This window comes from Panulirus ornatus, chromosome 2, assembly GCF_036320965.1.
Source record: "Panulirus ornatus isolate Po-2019 chromosome 2, ASM3632096v1, whole genome shotgun sequence".
NCBI lineage: Eukaryota > Metazoa > Arthropoda > Malacostraca > Decapoda > Palinuridae > Panulirus > Panulirus ornatus.
Genome location: NC_092225.1, coordinates 77,640,657 through 77,657,476, shown reverse-complemented (window position 1 = coordinate 77,657,476; position 16,820 = coordinate 77,640,657). Strand labels below are relative to the sequence as shown.

The 16,820-nt window shown below is 43.3% G+C and overlaps 1 protein-coding gene across 1 annotated transcript in view; it reads right to left on the bottom strand.

Moving 5' to 3' along the window:
• The window catches only part of LOC139757464 (xanthine dehydrogenase/oxidase-like), a 76,686-nt gene extending 67,207 nt beyond the window's left edge, over positions 1-9,479 (bottom strand). Inside the window, exons 1-2 of the mRNA XM_071677992.1 lie at positions 9,023-9,479; positions 2,391-2,448 (exon numbers count right to left, since the gene is read on the bottom strand). Coding sequence (XP_071534093.1) covers positions 2,391-2,448; positions 9,023-9,301 — 337 coding nt within the window. The 5' untranslated portion in view covers positions 9,302-9,479. The remainder of the gene's footprint in view (positions 1-2,390; positions 2,449-9,022) is intronic.
• Positions 9,480-16,820: the final 7,341 nt, after the last annotated feature.

Sequence of the window (16,820 nt, the reverse complement as noted above, 5' to 3'; positions counted from 1 at the left end):
GTCATTCGACACCACACGAAACCTCAGTCGTTGGCCATAATGCACAGCGTCAGGTTAATCATGAACACACTATACAAATACTGCTCAACTGTTCACGACCAAAGCGACTTATTCAGAAGGTACGGCACCTCTGGTTCGTGTATCCCTCGGGTGATCCCACCTTGTCATAATGTCATGAGCGTTTTTATCAGACCTATAGAACTATGAGAGACACAGCACTGATAACTGCATTTCCAATACTTTGGAACTATGCGCCGCGTGAACCGTGCAGATTCTCTCTCTCTCTCTCTCTCTCTCTCTCTCTCTCTCTCTCTCTCTCTCTCTCTCTCTCTCTCTCTCTCTCTCTCTCTCTCTCTCTTTCTCTCTCTCTCTCTCTCAAATGACCCTACACAACTATCAGTAAATTCTTGGTAACACTGGAAATATTGCTAACTGACAAAATTAGAAACAAAAAAGTTTCCCCTAACGGCTCCAGTCTACCATATAGTCTACTCCGAGTGGAGCGCTGTCGTCGATCCTGACCGTGGTTCATATGCAGACATCTTACACTGCCAATCCAATGAGAATCCTTCTCTCAGAGAACATATATCCATGATGCACTACTCAAAAATCAACCACAAACTAACCTCAACCCTGAACAGGAAAATCACGACAATCCTACACAATATCCATCCAGAAACACCTGCTCACCCAACCTTCCCTCCCACTGATGGAAGCAATACAAATAAATCCTTAAACAACTCCCTTGCTACAGACCCTGACAATATATTGAACTTTCACAAGAAACACTGTGACCCAGCTGTAGTCCGAACGCTATGTATTCAACTACTCCTAGCTACAAAATCCCAGCATAATACCTATCCTAAAACTCTCCAAACCACCCAGCTCCCTCTCCCCATACCGCCCTAAATCTCTTCTATCGTTAGTATCTAAACTCTAATACTTGCTCCACAACAGCATCAGACAAAACAAACCACTCCAACCCAAACAGTACGGCTTCAAACCCAAACTATCACCACCCTACACACCGAGTCCACAACATATCCTAGTTGGATTCAACCAACCGCTGCACTCCTCCCGCACAGTACTCGTGACAATAACATCAACAAAGCAGTTGACATGATCCTCCGACACATCTTCAAGCAAAAGATACCTGCAACCATCTTCTACAACAATAACAAGAAGTGGATTGCCTGTTTAATAGCCGGACTCCATGACAGAGTATCTCACAATGATTTCATCTCTAAAACACCTAAAATCTACAATGAACATTTGATGTCATTTTATGAGTACCCATGTCATTCTCTTTGCGTATCAAATGTAAAAAGGTTACTGGCTTTTCCTTACCCTACATGGAGGTGTGTAGTCAAAATATGCTTAACAGTTCACTGGCCTAGCTGGGTCATCACTGTCTAAACTAAAGGGTTTTACTTAAACCATGGCTATGGGCCCCCATGGTAATCTCACTTGAACATCATCTATCAAATAATAACCTCTAGTAAGTACTACTAGCAATAATAACGTAACGACAACAGTATCTTCTCGTATTTTTTTCCTCTTTTTCCAAACATATATATATATATATATATATATATATATATATATATATATATATATATATATATATATATATATATATATATATATACCATTTCCCGCATTAGCGAGGTAGCGTTAAGAACAGAGGACTGGGCCTTTGAGGGAATACCCTCACCTGGCCCAATTCTCTGTTCCTTCTTTTGGAATATTGAAAAAAAGAAAAAAAAAAGAAAAAAAAAAAAACGAGAGGGGAGGATTTCCAGCCCCCCGCTCCCTCCCCTTTTAATCGCCTTCTACGACACGCAGGGAATACGTGGGAAGTATTCTTAATCCCCTATCCCCAGGTATATATATATATATATATATATATATATATATATATATATATATATATATATATATATATATATATATATATATATACACACACACACACACACAACACACACACACGTGTTAAGAGACTCTGCTTACGAGAGGGAGGTGATGCAGTGAATGAAAAGTCACCTTTGCCGTTCTCCTAATGTGGGCCTGTGGCAACAAGTTAGGGATGACCTAAGCTCTCGAGGCCTTCCATGCACAGAGTCCTCAAGTTTATTTCCTATTACATAATATTTATACTGAGGTGTGTGTGTGTGTGTGTGTGTGTGTGTGTGTGTGTGTGTGTGTGTGTGTGTAGTAAACGCAAGTGCTGAGACAGGATTCGCATTCCTCATCATCAGTACCTACGCCTGTCCACTCTTCCCACACCCACTTTTGAAATCAAAGAGCGACTGTGTGTACGCAGGACGAACCAACGAACACAGAGAAGTTAGCCACACTTGCTGTGATGCCAGAGGTATAAAGGATACACTTTTCCCGCAGGTACAACAGCAGCGTCAACTCTGGGTCCACAGCCTTCTCCACCACCTGTGGAAGAGAAACGTAAACTGTTACATTCTTAGTGAGGCAACCTACGTGGGATCACTCACACCAACTGATCCTCCTCTCTGTCCGTTGGTTCCTGTCCCTAACCTATTGGTCCTTCCTATCCTCTTCAGTATTCTCTCTCCCACAGCAAGTGCTCTCTCTCCCTTCGCCATTCGTCCTTCCCAGACGACTGGGCCTCTCTCCCACAGCCAGTACTCCACCTACTCTAGCCAATTGTCTTTCTTACCCTGCCATTGGTCCCCTTTCCAGCAACCTCTCCAACCAGAGGTCCCCTTCCCCCCCAGCAACAGCCAGAAGGCTTTCCTCTTGACATTTAATTCTTAAAATCTATATTTGTCTAGCTCTGCATATACACAGCATCTTGATAGCATAGGTGAAAGGTACCTGGCTAGAGATATTCACACACCTACAACTTTCCTACAAATGAACAGGTTCGAAATACAGCTCAAAGAAGAGGAAATCTAACATGATATAACTCTGCTAAACCCTCGAGAATCTGAAAGACAAAAGCCATGAAAAAACATTGTGCTGATGAACGTGCATCACAGACTTAGCTCGTGCGAGACACATGAAGCTGTTACGAGAGCCGGGAACGAGTGATCCAGATATAACCAACAACAGGTCAGGTAATAATAACAATAACCTTAATATCAATAAGTGCACCCGTCTGTTACCCAGCTTTAGTGAGGAGAACCCACAAGAATCTTTCTTGCAGTTTGAGCATTTAGCCAACATTTAAGATTTGCCAGGTCATTGTTATGGCATAATGATTCAGAGTAATTTGATAAGTTATGTGAACTCTGTTCATTGCTCCTCCAGCCTAAACTTGAACCCTTTCAGTCTAGTGGTGCTTGGGTCGTGACCACTTCCAGTGAAGTGCAACACATGGGGTGCCTCTCTCTCAGCGTGCTACTGACAGGATCAGTCTCGGATATGGAGGATTGTTCTACTAGCGGCCTTGAGCTTCGCGTACAGACGACGCATTCCCGTGGTGTCAGTATTATCGTCTCTGGTTATGTTATACTGGCGACAGACGACTCTCAACCCATACTGAGCATCCAGTTCTTGTCGGGTCACTTATCTGCTGCCACTCAAGTGGTCCCTGACCCTTACTATAGCAGAAATCCTTGTCCTGGGGAATAACACTGGACTCTTGAAGGCTGAGGTACCTGGTATATCCCAGCAGGCAGACCTAGACGTGGCTGAAGCAAGGCTATGGAGGCTTACACTTCCCTCGTAGGTTGATTATCACTTGGAGTCAGGAGTGTTCATGAAGAAATACAAGCCTGCTCCTGTACCCACTCACGATGTCCCTGACGTGTTGTTCATCAAACTCTTACACACATATCTTACCTGGCTAGCATTCTCGGGTTGGCACACGATTTTTCTAGGAAGAAATGAATGAGACCCACGAAAGGATCCTATCACATTTCTTTTGGCCAGTTTTGAGACGTATCTGAATATTACAAAGCTTGTCTTGAATGTTAGTTAAGAGGTTATCCTAATGAAGTCATTGCAACAACACCATTCCCCGTAGAAGATTAACCCTATAATTTGTGGCGCGGCCACCATAATGTGTTTAACCACTCGTTCGCATGGTACCACCGCCTTGCCTTGCACCAGCAGTAAGAGTATGGTGGGTATTCTCTGTACTGTGCAGGCTGATCAGAATCATAATTTCACGTCGAGACTGTCAGCAGGCAGTAACGAACACGACATCCAACGATATCAGGTGTCAGCTTACCATCATGAATCGCAGGAAGCTTAAGAGAGATATCACCAAAGCTTTAAGCTTATGTTACGTAAATTTTGCTCCGAGCAATATAGGGACTGGGAAGAGGCGTCCCTTACATAATGTCTGCCATTCGCGAAAGCTTACACACCTCTTTAGTTCTTAGCTCATTTCTGCTGGTATTCGGACATGAGAGAAATCTCAGTCATCACATCAAGGTGTTGCTATCTATGTATACGGACAAGTTTGGGCCGGGCTACCGGATACCACGGAGTGAGCTGGGACGAACTCGGCAGCAACTCCTAAGTCGAATGATGTGATGATCATGCTCCAGTGAGGGAGTTTAAGCCCGGAGATCACGAACTCCTCTTGATCACTATACATCGCAACCCATTACAGGTAAGGCACAGTGGTCTGCATGAGGTCAAGAGATGGAGTGGACCATCGAGAATGTCGAGTACACTTGGGTTACGTCCCTGGGACACATGATTGGTCGATGCTACGGCGAATGCCATACCCGGTAGCCACACGCTGTCCAGTGCCCGAATATAAGAGTGCGAAATTAAGCTAATAAGAGTTAGTTCCAAAACTTATCTTTTACACCATCTAAGTATACGTGAGAACAAGGGTAATACACTATACTAAAAATGGAGCACTCATAAAATCACATATAGAAAATTTGAATAGAACGTCATGAGAACAAAAATGATACACATAGATAAAATGAATAGCATCAAATAAAAGTCCAATATACAAATTAAATGACGAAGGTAAAGAGAATACAAAAATGCAAGCAACTCATTGAATATATATTAATCTGAAATCAAAGTTCTCCTTAAATAAGGAAGGGCTACTGTGGCTACTTTCTGAATGTCCACCGCGGGTGTAGGGTATTCAGTATTGAACACCTATGTCGAAGATGACAATATAAGATAGATACTAGGAATAACAATATGAGTGCAATAGACGATGAAATTATTGAAATTCAAGAAACTAGAGGAGTGTACTCAAGAGAAACAAAAGCCGATACATCCATTGGAAAATCTAAATCATTCTCAACGTTAACTGGAAGATGTTGAATCTTTACTTCATCAGTGAGTGGGATATTGATATCAAAGGTGATTCGTTCTATACTCGAGATTGTTCTATTAATCTGTCCGAAGTAATGATCATGAGTATTGAACAATTTAAACTTTGGACCGATAAGAGTGCATTTTATTCCTTACTCAGCTTGACCCAGAACCGAAGAAGATTTGGTTTGGTAGCTGGGTAATGAAGGAGGGTATTGTGCGGGCTTGGGAAGAATAATACATGATGGTGGTTCTCAATCCAAGGTTCGTTGACAGCAATTTCCTTAAAAGAACAAGAGATGAGAACACTTTGTTGTGGCCCAAAAAGTAGGTTACACGAATTTGTTTGTAAGGTACTAAAAACCATAGTACTGGGAGAGCAAATCAAGTTGTCAAGCAATGGTTTATATAGTACAACGCTAAATCACCCAAGGAGGGATGTGCACTCAACGAGGAACTGACATTATATAAGAAAAAGTTCATGTCATTAGTAAGAATTATAGTTCTTGGCAACTCTTGTACAATCAAAAAGGGAATGGTATTACGTTTAAAAGGCTGTATGTATCTAGGTCAGTGAATGATACATGGATAATGATTGTTTCGAGAACCATGTCAACCATTCGTAAGGAGAAATAACTGGCCACGTACTGTAAAGGGAGAGCTGGGCTGCAACCGAATTGTGTCATCGTTTAGTGAATAATACGTGTGAGTTCCGCAACAGGGAAAAATGGAGTGACAAATTGGTTTGCCAAATTATCAACATCTGGTAAGCCAGTGAAATTATGTGCATAAGTAATTTGAGCATATAAACTATCAACATAAGTAGAAGTAGTAAGTTACAAATAGAGTATCAATAGATGTTGAATGTGTTTGATGATAGAGTAACAGATGTAGATGTTTTGGTCGGAGTGGTGTGCGAAGTGAGAGGGGTCAGAGAGAATGATTTGGTTAGGAGAGAAGAGGTAGTGATAGCTTTACGGAAGATGAAATCCGGCAAAGCGGCGGGTTTGGATGGTATTGCAGTAGAATTTATTAAGAAAGGGAGTGACTATTTTGTTGATTGGTTGGTAAGGATATTCACTGTATGTATGAATCATGGTGAAGTGCCTGAGGATTGGCGGGATGTATGCAATGTGCCATTGTACAAAGGCAAAGAGGATAAAGGTGAGTGTTCAAACTACAGAGGTATAAATTTGCTGAGTATTCCTGGGAAATTGTATGGGAGTGTATCGAATGAGAGGGTGAAGGCATGTACACAGCATCAGATTGAAGAGCAGTGTAGTTTCAGAAGTGGTAGAGAATCTGTAAATCAGATGTTTGCTTTGAAGAATGTGTGTGACAAATTCATAGAAAAACAGATGGAGTTGTATGTAGCATGTATAGATCTGGAGAAGGCATATGATAGGGTTGGTTGATAGAGATGCTTTGTGGATAGTTTTAAGAGTATATGGTGTAGGAGGTAAGCTGCTAGAAGCAGTGAAAAGTTTTTACCAAGGATATAAGGCATGTGTAACAGTAGGAGAGCAAAAATGGGTATGTTTGAAGGAATAGTGGTCCCAACAATGTTATATGGTTGCGAGGCATGGGCTATGGATAGGGTTGTGTGGAGGGGGCGGATGTGTTGGAAATGAAATGTTTGAGGACAATATGTGGTGTGAGGTGGTTTGATCGAGTAAGTAATGAAAGGGTAAGAGAGATGTGTGGTAATAAAGAATGTGGTTGAGAGAAAAAATGGTGCGTTGAAATGGTTTGGACACATGGAGAGAATGAGTGAGAAAACACTGATAAAGAGGATATATGTGTGAGAGGTGGAGGGAAGAAGGAGAAGCGGGAAACCAAATTGGAGGTGGAAGGAGAGTGAAAAAGATTTTGAGTGATCAGGACCTAAACATACAGGAGGGTGAAAGGCGTGCAAGGAATAGAATGAATTGGAACGATGTGGTATACCGGGGTCGACGTGCTCTCAGTGGATTGAACCAGGGCATGTGAAGCGTTTGGGGTAAACCATGGGTGGTCTGTGGGGCCTGGATGTGGAAAGGGAGCTGTGGTTTCGGTGCATTACACACGACAACTAGAGACTGAGTGTGGACGAACGTGGCTTTTTTGCTTGTTTTCCTTGCGCTACCTCGCTGAAGCAGTGGGTAGCGATACTGGTTCTTGTGGGGCGGTGTAGCGCCAGGAAGTGATGAAGGCGAGGAAGTATATATATATATATATATATATATATATATATATATATATATATATATATATATATATATTGAGGGTCAAGTCAATTGGGAGGTGAGTTTGAATGGAGAAAAACTGGAGGAAGTGAAGTGTTTTAGATATCTGGGAGTGGATCTGGCAGCGGATGGAACCATGGAAGCGGAAGTGGATCATAGGGTGGGGGAGGGGGCGAAAATTCTGGGAGCCTTGAAGAATGTGTGGAAGTCGAGAACATTATCTCGGAAAGCAAAAATGGGTATGTTTGAAGGAATAGTGGTTCCAACAATGTTGTATGGTTGCGAGGCGTGGACTATGGATAGAGTTGTGCGCAGGAGGATGGATGTGCTGGAAATGAGATGTTTGAGGACAATGTGTGGTGTGAGGTGGTTTGATCTAGTAAGTAACGTAAGGGTAAGAGAGATGTGTGGAAATAAAAAGAGCGTGGTTGAGAGAGCAGAAGAGGGTGTTTTGAAATGGTTTGGTCACATGGAGAGAATGAGTGAGGAAAGATTGACCAAGAGGATATACGTGTCGGAGGTGGAGGGAACGAGGAGAAGAGGGAGACCAAATTGGAGGTGGAAAGATGGAGTGAAAAAGATTTTGTATGATCGGGGCCTGAACATGCAGGAGGGTGAAAGGAGGGCAAGGAATAGAGTGAATTGGAGCGATGTGGTATACCGGGGTTGACGTGCTGTCAGTGGATTGAATCAAGGCATGTGAAGCGTCTGGGGTAAACCATGGAAAGCTGTGTAGGTATGTATATTTGCGTGTGTGGACGTATGTATATACATGTGTATGGGGGTGGGTGGGCATTTCTTTCGTCTGTTTCCTTGCGCTACCTCGCAAACGCGGGAGACAGCGACAAAAAAAAAAAAGAAAAAAAAAATATATATATATATATATATATATATATATATATATATATATATATATATATATATATATATATATATATATATCGATCCTGGCTGTTGGAGGTTTGTATGTTCTATGAAGGTGCGCGTTCCTATTCACTTTGTTCGTTTGTGTATATATATATATATATATATATATATATATATATATATATATATATATATATATACCCATCAGCCAACCACTAGCACCCCTCACCCAGCCACTAGTGCCCCTCACCCAGCCACTAGCACCCCTCACCCAGCCACTAGTGCCCCTCACCCAGCTACTAGCACCCCTCACCGAGCCACTAGTAACCCTCACCGAGCCACTAGTAACCCTCATCCAGCCACTAGTGCCCCTCACCCAACCACTAGTAACCCTCACCTAGCCACTAGTAACCCTCATCCAACCACTAGTAACCCTCACCTAGCCACTAGTAACCCTCACCCAGCCACTAGTAACCTTCACGCAGCCACTCGCACCCTTCACCCATGAAGCAGTACCTATCCTCTAGCTCCTAGTACCCATCCCCAGCCACTGTATCCCTTCACCGAGGCGGTGACGGTCCATCTCCACCCATTCCGGTTTCTTTTTTTTTTTTACCGCTCACAGTTGCGAATAATGACAAAACAAAAACAGTCCTTACTCTTCTGCCATTGACAAAGAAGACCAGAGAACTGTAGGTCTCAATATCGCAGCTTTCTGGAGGATCTGCACCGCAGCTGTCAGTTGGAATGACGGGAGAACTTGCAGCAGAGCCTAGGGTCGAATTCTCAGGAGAGTTAGCATCAGAGCCTTTAGCAGACTTCCTTGGAAATTCCTCGACAGAATGTTCAGTAATATCTACAGGAGGATCCTCAGTTGAGTTATCAATGCAACCTCCGGATGATCCCTTGATGGGGACATTACTAAGTGCTTTCCTCATTGTGTCCGTCTGCTATAGGATCCAGTACAGCTGTAGCAGAACGCGTCAGCGGTGCACTGTAGAGGAAGAGTCAAGGTAGACACTGGAATGTACGTTAACGCAATCGAGATACAGTGCAGCCAAACACTGGAGAGAACGTCGTGTCAGAAGACGGTGCTCTGCCTCGTAACACACACCAACGAAGACGTCCTTCAACTGAGAGGAAAATGACGAGTTGAAGCTCATATACTGCCGCTCCCAGTCCCCGCCCTACCACCCCTGTATTCCCCTCCTCCTCCTCCTAACCCCCTCACAGCCTTACGTCCAACAACCTCCACCACACCTCACCTCCTTCATGTTACCTAACCTCCTACGCTTCCCCAATCCACCTCACATCCAACCTCCATTCCGCCTCACTCACTCCCTCCACATTTTTTCTCCTAATAGAATGGTGATATGACGGGGAAGGGATAGTTTCAAACGGAAGACAAGACTGTAAAGTGTATGGGACAAATCTTTGATGCATGCCAGCATCTGAGACATGATTTTGGTGTCTCGTTTATATACCCTCGGCAGACTAGGGGTATGTACCTATGTGGTATCTTTTGCCTTTTGAAGGGAATCTACTCTGCTAAGGTAAACTTTGTTCATTTTGTACTCGATGGATAACTGAAGTCTCCCTAAGATTTATATACTGATTGAAAGGGTGAAGGCATGTACAAAGCATCAGCTTGGGGAGGAACAATGTGGTTTCAGAAGTGGCATAGGATGTGTGGATCAGGTTTTTGCTTTGAAGAATGTACGTGAGAAATATTTAGAAAAACAGATGGATTTGTATGCTCCATTTATTTATCTGGAGAAGGCATATGATAGGGTTGATAGAGATGCTTTGTGGAAGGTCTTAAGAGTATAAGCTGTTAGAAGCAGTGAAAAGTTTTTTTTATCAAATTTGTAAAGCATGTGTACGAGTAGGAAGAGAGAGTGACTGGTTCCTAGTAAAGGTCGGTCTGCGGCAGGGGTGTGTGATGTCTCCATGGTTGTTTAATTTGCTTATGGATGAAGTGGCTAGGGAGGTAAATGCAACTTTTGGAGAGAGGCGAGTCTGTTGGAAATGAGAGGGGCCTGGGAAGTGAGTCAGTTGCTGTTCGCTGATGATACAGCACTGGTGGCGGATACAAGTGAGAAACTGCAGAAGTTGGTGACTGACTTTGGAAGTGTGTGAGAGGAGAAAGTTGAGAGTAAATGTGAATAAGAGCAACGATATTGGGTTCAGCAGGGTTGAAGGACATGTTGATTGGAATAAAGTTTGAATGGAGAAAGGTTGGAGGAAATGAAGTGTTTTAGATATCTTGGAGTGGGCTTGGCAGCGAATGGAACCATGGAAGCAGAAGTGAGTCAGGGTGGGAAGGGGGCGAAGGTTCTGAAAGCGATGAAGAATGCACGGAAGGAGAGAACGTTATTTCAGAGAGTAAATGGGTATGGGTATGTTTGAAGGAATAGTACTTCCAACATTAAGTGGTTACGAGGCATAGGCTATAGATAGGGTTGTACGGAGGAGGGTGGATATGTTGGAAATGAAAAGTTTAAGGACAATGTGTGGTTTGAGGTGGTTTGAACGAGTAAGTAATCAAAGGGTAAGAGAGATGTGTGGTAATAAAAACAGTGCGGTTGAGAGAGCAGAAGAGGGTGTGTTGAAATGGTTTGGACATATGGAGAGAATGAGTGAGGAAAGGTTGACAAAGGGGATATATGTGTCAGAGGTGGAGGGAACAAGGAGAAGCGGGAGACCAAATTGAAGGTGGAAGGATGGAGTGAAAAAGATCTTATGCGATCGGAGCCTGAACATACAGGAGGGTAAAAGGCGTGCAAGGAATAGAGTGCATTGGAACAATGTGGTATACCGAGGTCGACATGCTGTCAATTGACTGAACTAGGGCATGTGAATCGTCTAGGGTAAACCATAGAAACGTCTGTGGGGCCTGGATGTGGACAGAGAGCTGTGGTTCCGGTGCATTACACATGACAGCTAGAGAGTGAGTGTGAACTAATTTGGTCTTATGTCTGTTTTCCTGACGCTACCTCGCTGAGGCGTTGGGGCAGCGATGCTGTTTCCTGTGGGGCGAGGTGGCGCCGGAAATGGATTGGAGGCAAGTATGAATATGGACATTTGTATGTAAGTGTGCATGTGTGAAATTTTTTTACCAAGGATGTAAGGCATGTGTACGAGTACAAAGAGAGGAAAGTGATTGGTTCCCTATGAATGTCGGTTTGCGGCAAGGGCGCGTGATGTCTCCGTGGTTGTTTAATTTGTTTACGAATGGGGTGGTTAGGAAGGTGAATGCAAACCTTTTGGAGAGAGGGGCAAGTATGCAGTCTGATGTGGATGAGAGGGCTTGGAAGTAAGTCAGTCGTTGTTTGCTGATGATACAGCGTTGGTTGCTGATTCGGGTGAGAAACTGCAGAAGCTGGTGACTGAGTTTGGTAGTGTGTGAAAAAAGAAAATTGAGAGTAAATGTGAATAAGAGCAAGGTTATTAGGTGCAGTAAGGTTGAGGGACAAGTAAATTGGGAGGCAAGTTTGAATGGAGAAAAACTGGAGGAAGTTTTAGATACCTGGGAGTGGATTTACCAGCGGATGGAACCATCGAAGCGGAAGTGAGTCACAGGGTAGGGAAGGGGGCGAAGGTTCTGGGAGCGTTGAAGGATGTGTGGAATACGAGAACATTATCTCGGAAAGCAAAAATGGGTATGTTTGAAGGAATTGTGGTTCCAACAATGTTATATGGTTGTGAGGCGTGGGATATAGATAGGGTTGTGCGAAGGAGGATGGATTTGTTGGAAATGAAATGGTTGAGGACAATATGTGGTGTAAGGTGGTTTGATCGAGTAAGTAATGAAAGGGTATGAGAGATGTGTGATTAAAAAAAGGTGTGGTTTAGAGAGCAGAAGAGGGTGTGTTGAAATGGTGTGGTCACATGGAGAGAATGAGTGAGGAAAGATTTACAAAAAGGATATATGTGTCAGAGGTAGAGGGAACGAGAAGCGGGAGACCAAATTGGAGGTGGAAGGATGGCGTGAAAAAGATTTTGAGCGATCGGGGCTTGAACATACAGGAGGGTGAGAAGCGTGCAAGGAATAGAGTGGACTGGAATGATGTGGTATAACGGTGTCGATGTGCTGTCAATGGATTGAACCAGGGCATGTTAAGCGTCTGGGGTAAACCATGGAAAGTTTTGTGGGGCCTAGATGTGGAAAGGGAGCTGTGGTTTCGGTGCATTATACATGACAGCTAGAGACTGAGTGTGAACGAATGTGGCCTTTTTTGTCTTTTCCTAGCGGTACCTCGCGGAAGGATGCTATTTCCTGTGTGGCGGGGTGTCGACGAGAATGGATGAAGTCAGCAAATATGAATATGTACATATGTATATGTCTGTGTATGTATATGTATGTATATGTTTGAAATGTATAGGCATGTATATATGCATATGTAGGCGTTCATGTATATACATGTGCATCTGGGTGGGTTGGGCCATTCTTTCGTCTGTTTCCTTTCGCTACCAGGCTAACGCGGGAGACTGTGATTAAGTATATGCATATATATATATATATATATATATATATATATATATATATATATATATATATATATATATATATATATATATTATCCCTGGGGATAGGGGAGAAAGAATACTTCCCACGTATTCCCTGCATGTCGTAGAAGGCGACTAAAAGGGGAGGGAGCGGGTGGCTGGAAATCCTCCCGTTTTTTTTTTTCAATTTTCCAAAAGAAGGAACAGAGAAGGGGGCCAGGTGAGGATATTCCCTCTAAGGCCCAGTCCTCTGTTGATAACGCTAAAAAGGCGAATAGTACAAAAGAAAAGAAGGAACAGAGGGGGCCAGGTGAGGATATTTCAAAAAAGGCCCAGTCCTCTGTTCTTAACGCTACCTCGCTAACGCGGGAAATGGCGAATAGTTTAAAAGAAAAGAAAGAATATATATATATGGAAGCGGAAGTGAATCATAGGGTGGGGAAGGGGGCGAAAATCCTGGGAGCCTTGAAGAATGTTTGGAAGTCGAGAACATTATCTCGGAAAGCAAAAATGGGTATGTTTGAAGGAATAGTGGTTCCAACAATGTTGTATGGTTGCGAGGCGTGGGCTATGGATAGAGTTGTGCGCAGGAGGGTGGATGTGCTGGAAATGAGATGTTTGAGGACAATGTGTGGTGTGAGGTGGTTTGATTGAGTAAGTAATGTAAGGGTAAGAGAGATGTGTGGAAATAAAAAGAGCGTGGTTGAGAGAGCAGAAGAGGGTGTTTTGAAATGGTTTGGGCACATGGAGAGAATGAGTGAGGAAAGATTGACCAAGAGGATATATGTGTCGGAGGTAGAGGGAACGAGAAGTGGGAGACCAAATTGGAGGTGGAAAGATGGAGTGAAAAAGATTTTGTGTGATCAGGGCCTGAACATGCAGGAGGGTGAAAGGAGGGCAAGGAATAGAGTGAATTGGATCGATGTGGTATACCGGGGTTGACATGCTGTCAGTGGATTGAATCAGGGCATGTGAAGCATCTGGGGTAAACCATGGAAAGTTGTGTGGGGCCTGGATGTGGAAAGAGAGCTGTGGTTTTGGGCATTATTGCATGACAGCTAGAGACTGAGTGTGAACGAATGGGGCCTTTGTTGTCTTTTCCTAGTGCTAAATCGCACACAAGAGGGGGGAGGGGGATGGTATTCCATGTGTGGCGAGGTGGCGGTGGGAATGAATAAAGGCTGACAGTGTGAACTGTGTGCATGGGTATATATGTATGTGTCTGTGTGTGTATATATATGTGTACACTGAGATGTATAGGTATGGATATTTGCGTGTGTGGACGTGTATGTATATACATTGTGTATGGGGGTGGGTTGGGCCATTTCTTTCGTCTGTTTCCTTGCGCTACTTCGCAAACCCTTATATATATATATATATATATATATATATATATATATATATATATATATATATATATATATATATATACACGTGTTAATTGACAGGCGCGCAAAAGAGAGACTTTTGGATGTTAATGTGCTGAGAGGTGCAACTGGAGGGATGTCTGATCATTATCTTGTGGAGGCTAAGGTGAAGATTTGTATGGGTTTTCAGAAAAGAAGAGTGAATGTTGGGGTAAAGAGGGTGGTGAGAGTAAGTGAGCTTGGGAAGGAGACTTGTGTGAGGAAGTACCAGGAGAGACTGAGTACAGAATGGAAAAAGGTGAGAACAATGGAAGTAAGGGGAGTGGGGGAGGAATGGGATGTATTTAGGGAATCAGTGATGGATTGCACAACAGATGCTTGTGGCATGAGAAGAGTGGGAGGTGGGTTGATTAGAAAGGGTAGTGAGTGGTGGGATGAAGAAGTAAGATTATTAGTGAAAGAGAAGAGAGAGGCATTTGGACGATTTTTGCAGGGAAAAAATCCAATTGAGTGGGAGATGTATAAAAGAAAGAGACAGGAGGTCAAGAGAAAGGTCCAAGAGGTGAAAAAGAGGGCAAATGAGAGTTGGGGTGAGAGAGTACATTAAATTTTAGGGAGAATAAAAAGATGTTCTGGAAAGAGGTAAATAAAGTGCGTAAGACAAGGGAGCAAATGGGAACTTCAGTGAAGGGCGCAAATGGGGAGGGGATAACAAGTAATGGTCATGTGAGAAGGAGATGGAGTGAGTATTTTGAAGGTTTGTTGAATGTGTTTGATGATAGAGTGGCAGATATAGGGTGTTTTGGTCGAGAAGGTGTGCAAAGTGAGAGGGTTAGGGAAAATGATTTGGTAAACAGAGAAGAGGTAGTAAAAGCTTTGCGGAAGATGAAAGCCGGCAAGGCAGCAGGTTTGGATGGTATTGCAGTGGAATTTATTAAAAAAGGGGGTGACTGTATTATTGACTGGTTGGTAAGGTTATTTAATGTATGTATGACTCATGGTGAGGTGCCTGAGAATTGGCGGAATGCGTGCATAGTGCCATTGTACAAAGGCAAAGGGGATAAGAGTGAGTGCTCAAATTACAGAGGTATAAGTTTGTTGAGTATTCCTGTTAAATTATATGGGAGGGTATTGATTGAGAGGGTGAAGGCATGTACAGAGCATCAGATTGGGGAAGAGCAGTGTGGTTTCAGAAGTGGTAGAGGATGTGTGGATCAGGTGTTTGCTTTGAAGAATGTATGTGAGAAATACTCAGAAAAGCAAATGGATTTGTATGTAGCATTTATGGATCTGGAGAAGGCATATGATAAGAGTTGATAGAGATGCTCGGTGGAAGGTATTAAGAATATATGGTGTGGGAGGCAAGTTGTTAGAAGCAGTGAAAAGTTTTTATCGAGGATGTAAGGCATGTGTACGTGTAGGAAGAGAGGAAAGTGATTGGTTCTCAGTGAATGTAGGTTTGCGGCAGGGGTGTGTGATGTCTCCATGGTTGTTTAATTTGTTTATGGATGGAGTTGTTAGGGAGGTGAATGCAAGAGTTTTGGAAAGAGGGGCAAGTATGAAGTCTGTTGTAGATGAGAGAGCTTGGGAATTGAGTCAGTTGTTGTTCGCTGATGATACAGCGCTGGTGGCTGATTCAGGTGAGAAACTGCAGAAGCTGGTGACTGAGTTTGGTAAAGTGTGTGAAAGAAGAAAGTTAAGAGTAAATGTGAATAAGAGCAAGGTTATTAGGTACAGTAGGGTTGAGGGTCAAGTCAATTGGGAGGTAAGTTTGAATGGAGAAAAACTGGAGGAAGTAAAGTGTTTTAGATATCTGGGAGTGGATCTGGCAGCGGATGGAATCATGGAAGCGGAAGTGGATCACAGGGTGGGGGAGGGGGCGAAAATCTTGGGAGCCTTGAAGAGTGTGTGGAAGTCGAGAACATTACCTTGGAAAGCAAAAATGGGTATGTTTGAAGGAATAGTGGTTCCAACAATGCTGTATGGTTGCGAGGCGTGGGCTATGGATAGAGTTGTGCGCAGGAGGATGGATGTGCTGGAAATGAGATGTTTGAGGACAATGTGTGGTGTGAGGTGGTTTGATCGAGTGAGTAACGTAAGGGTAAGAGAGATGTGTGGAAATAAAAAGAGCGTGGTTGAGAGAGCAGAAGAGGGTGTTTTGAAGTGGTTTGGGCACATGGAGAGGATGAGTGAGGAAAGATTGACCAAGAGGATATATGTGTCGGAGGTGGAGGGAGCAAGGAGAAGAGGGAGACCAAATTGGAGGTGGAAAGATGGAGTGAAAAAGATTTTGTGTGATCGGGGCCTGAACATGCAGGAGGGTGAAAGGAGGGCAAGGAATAGAGTGAATTGGAGCGATGTGGTATACCGGGGTTGACGTGCTGTCAGTGGATTGAATCAAGGCATGTGAAGCGTCTGGGGTAAACCATGGAAAGCTGTGTAGGTATGTATATTTGCGTGTGTGGACGTATGTATATACATGTGTATGGGGGTGGGTTGGGCCATTTCTTTCGTCTGTTTCCTTGCGCTACATCGCAAACGCGGGAGACAGCGGCAAACAAAAAAAAAAACAAAAAAAAAA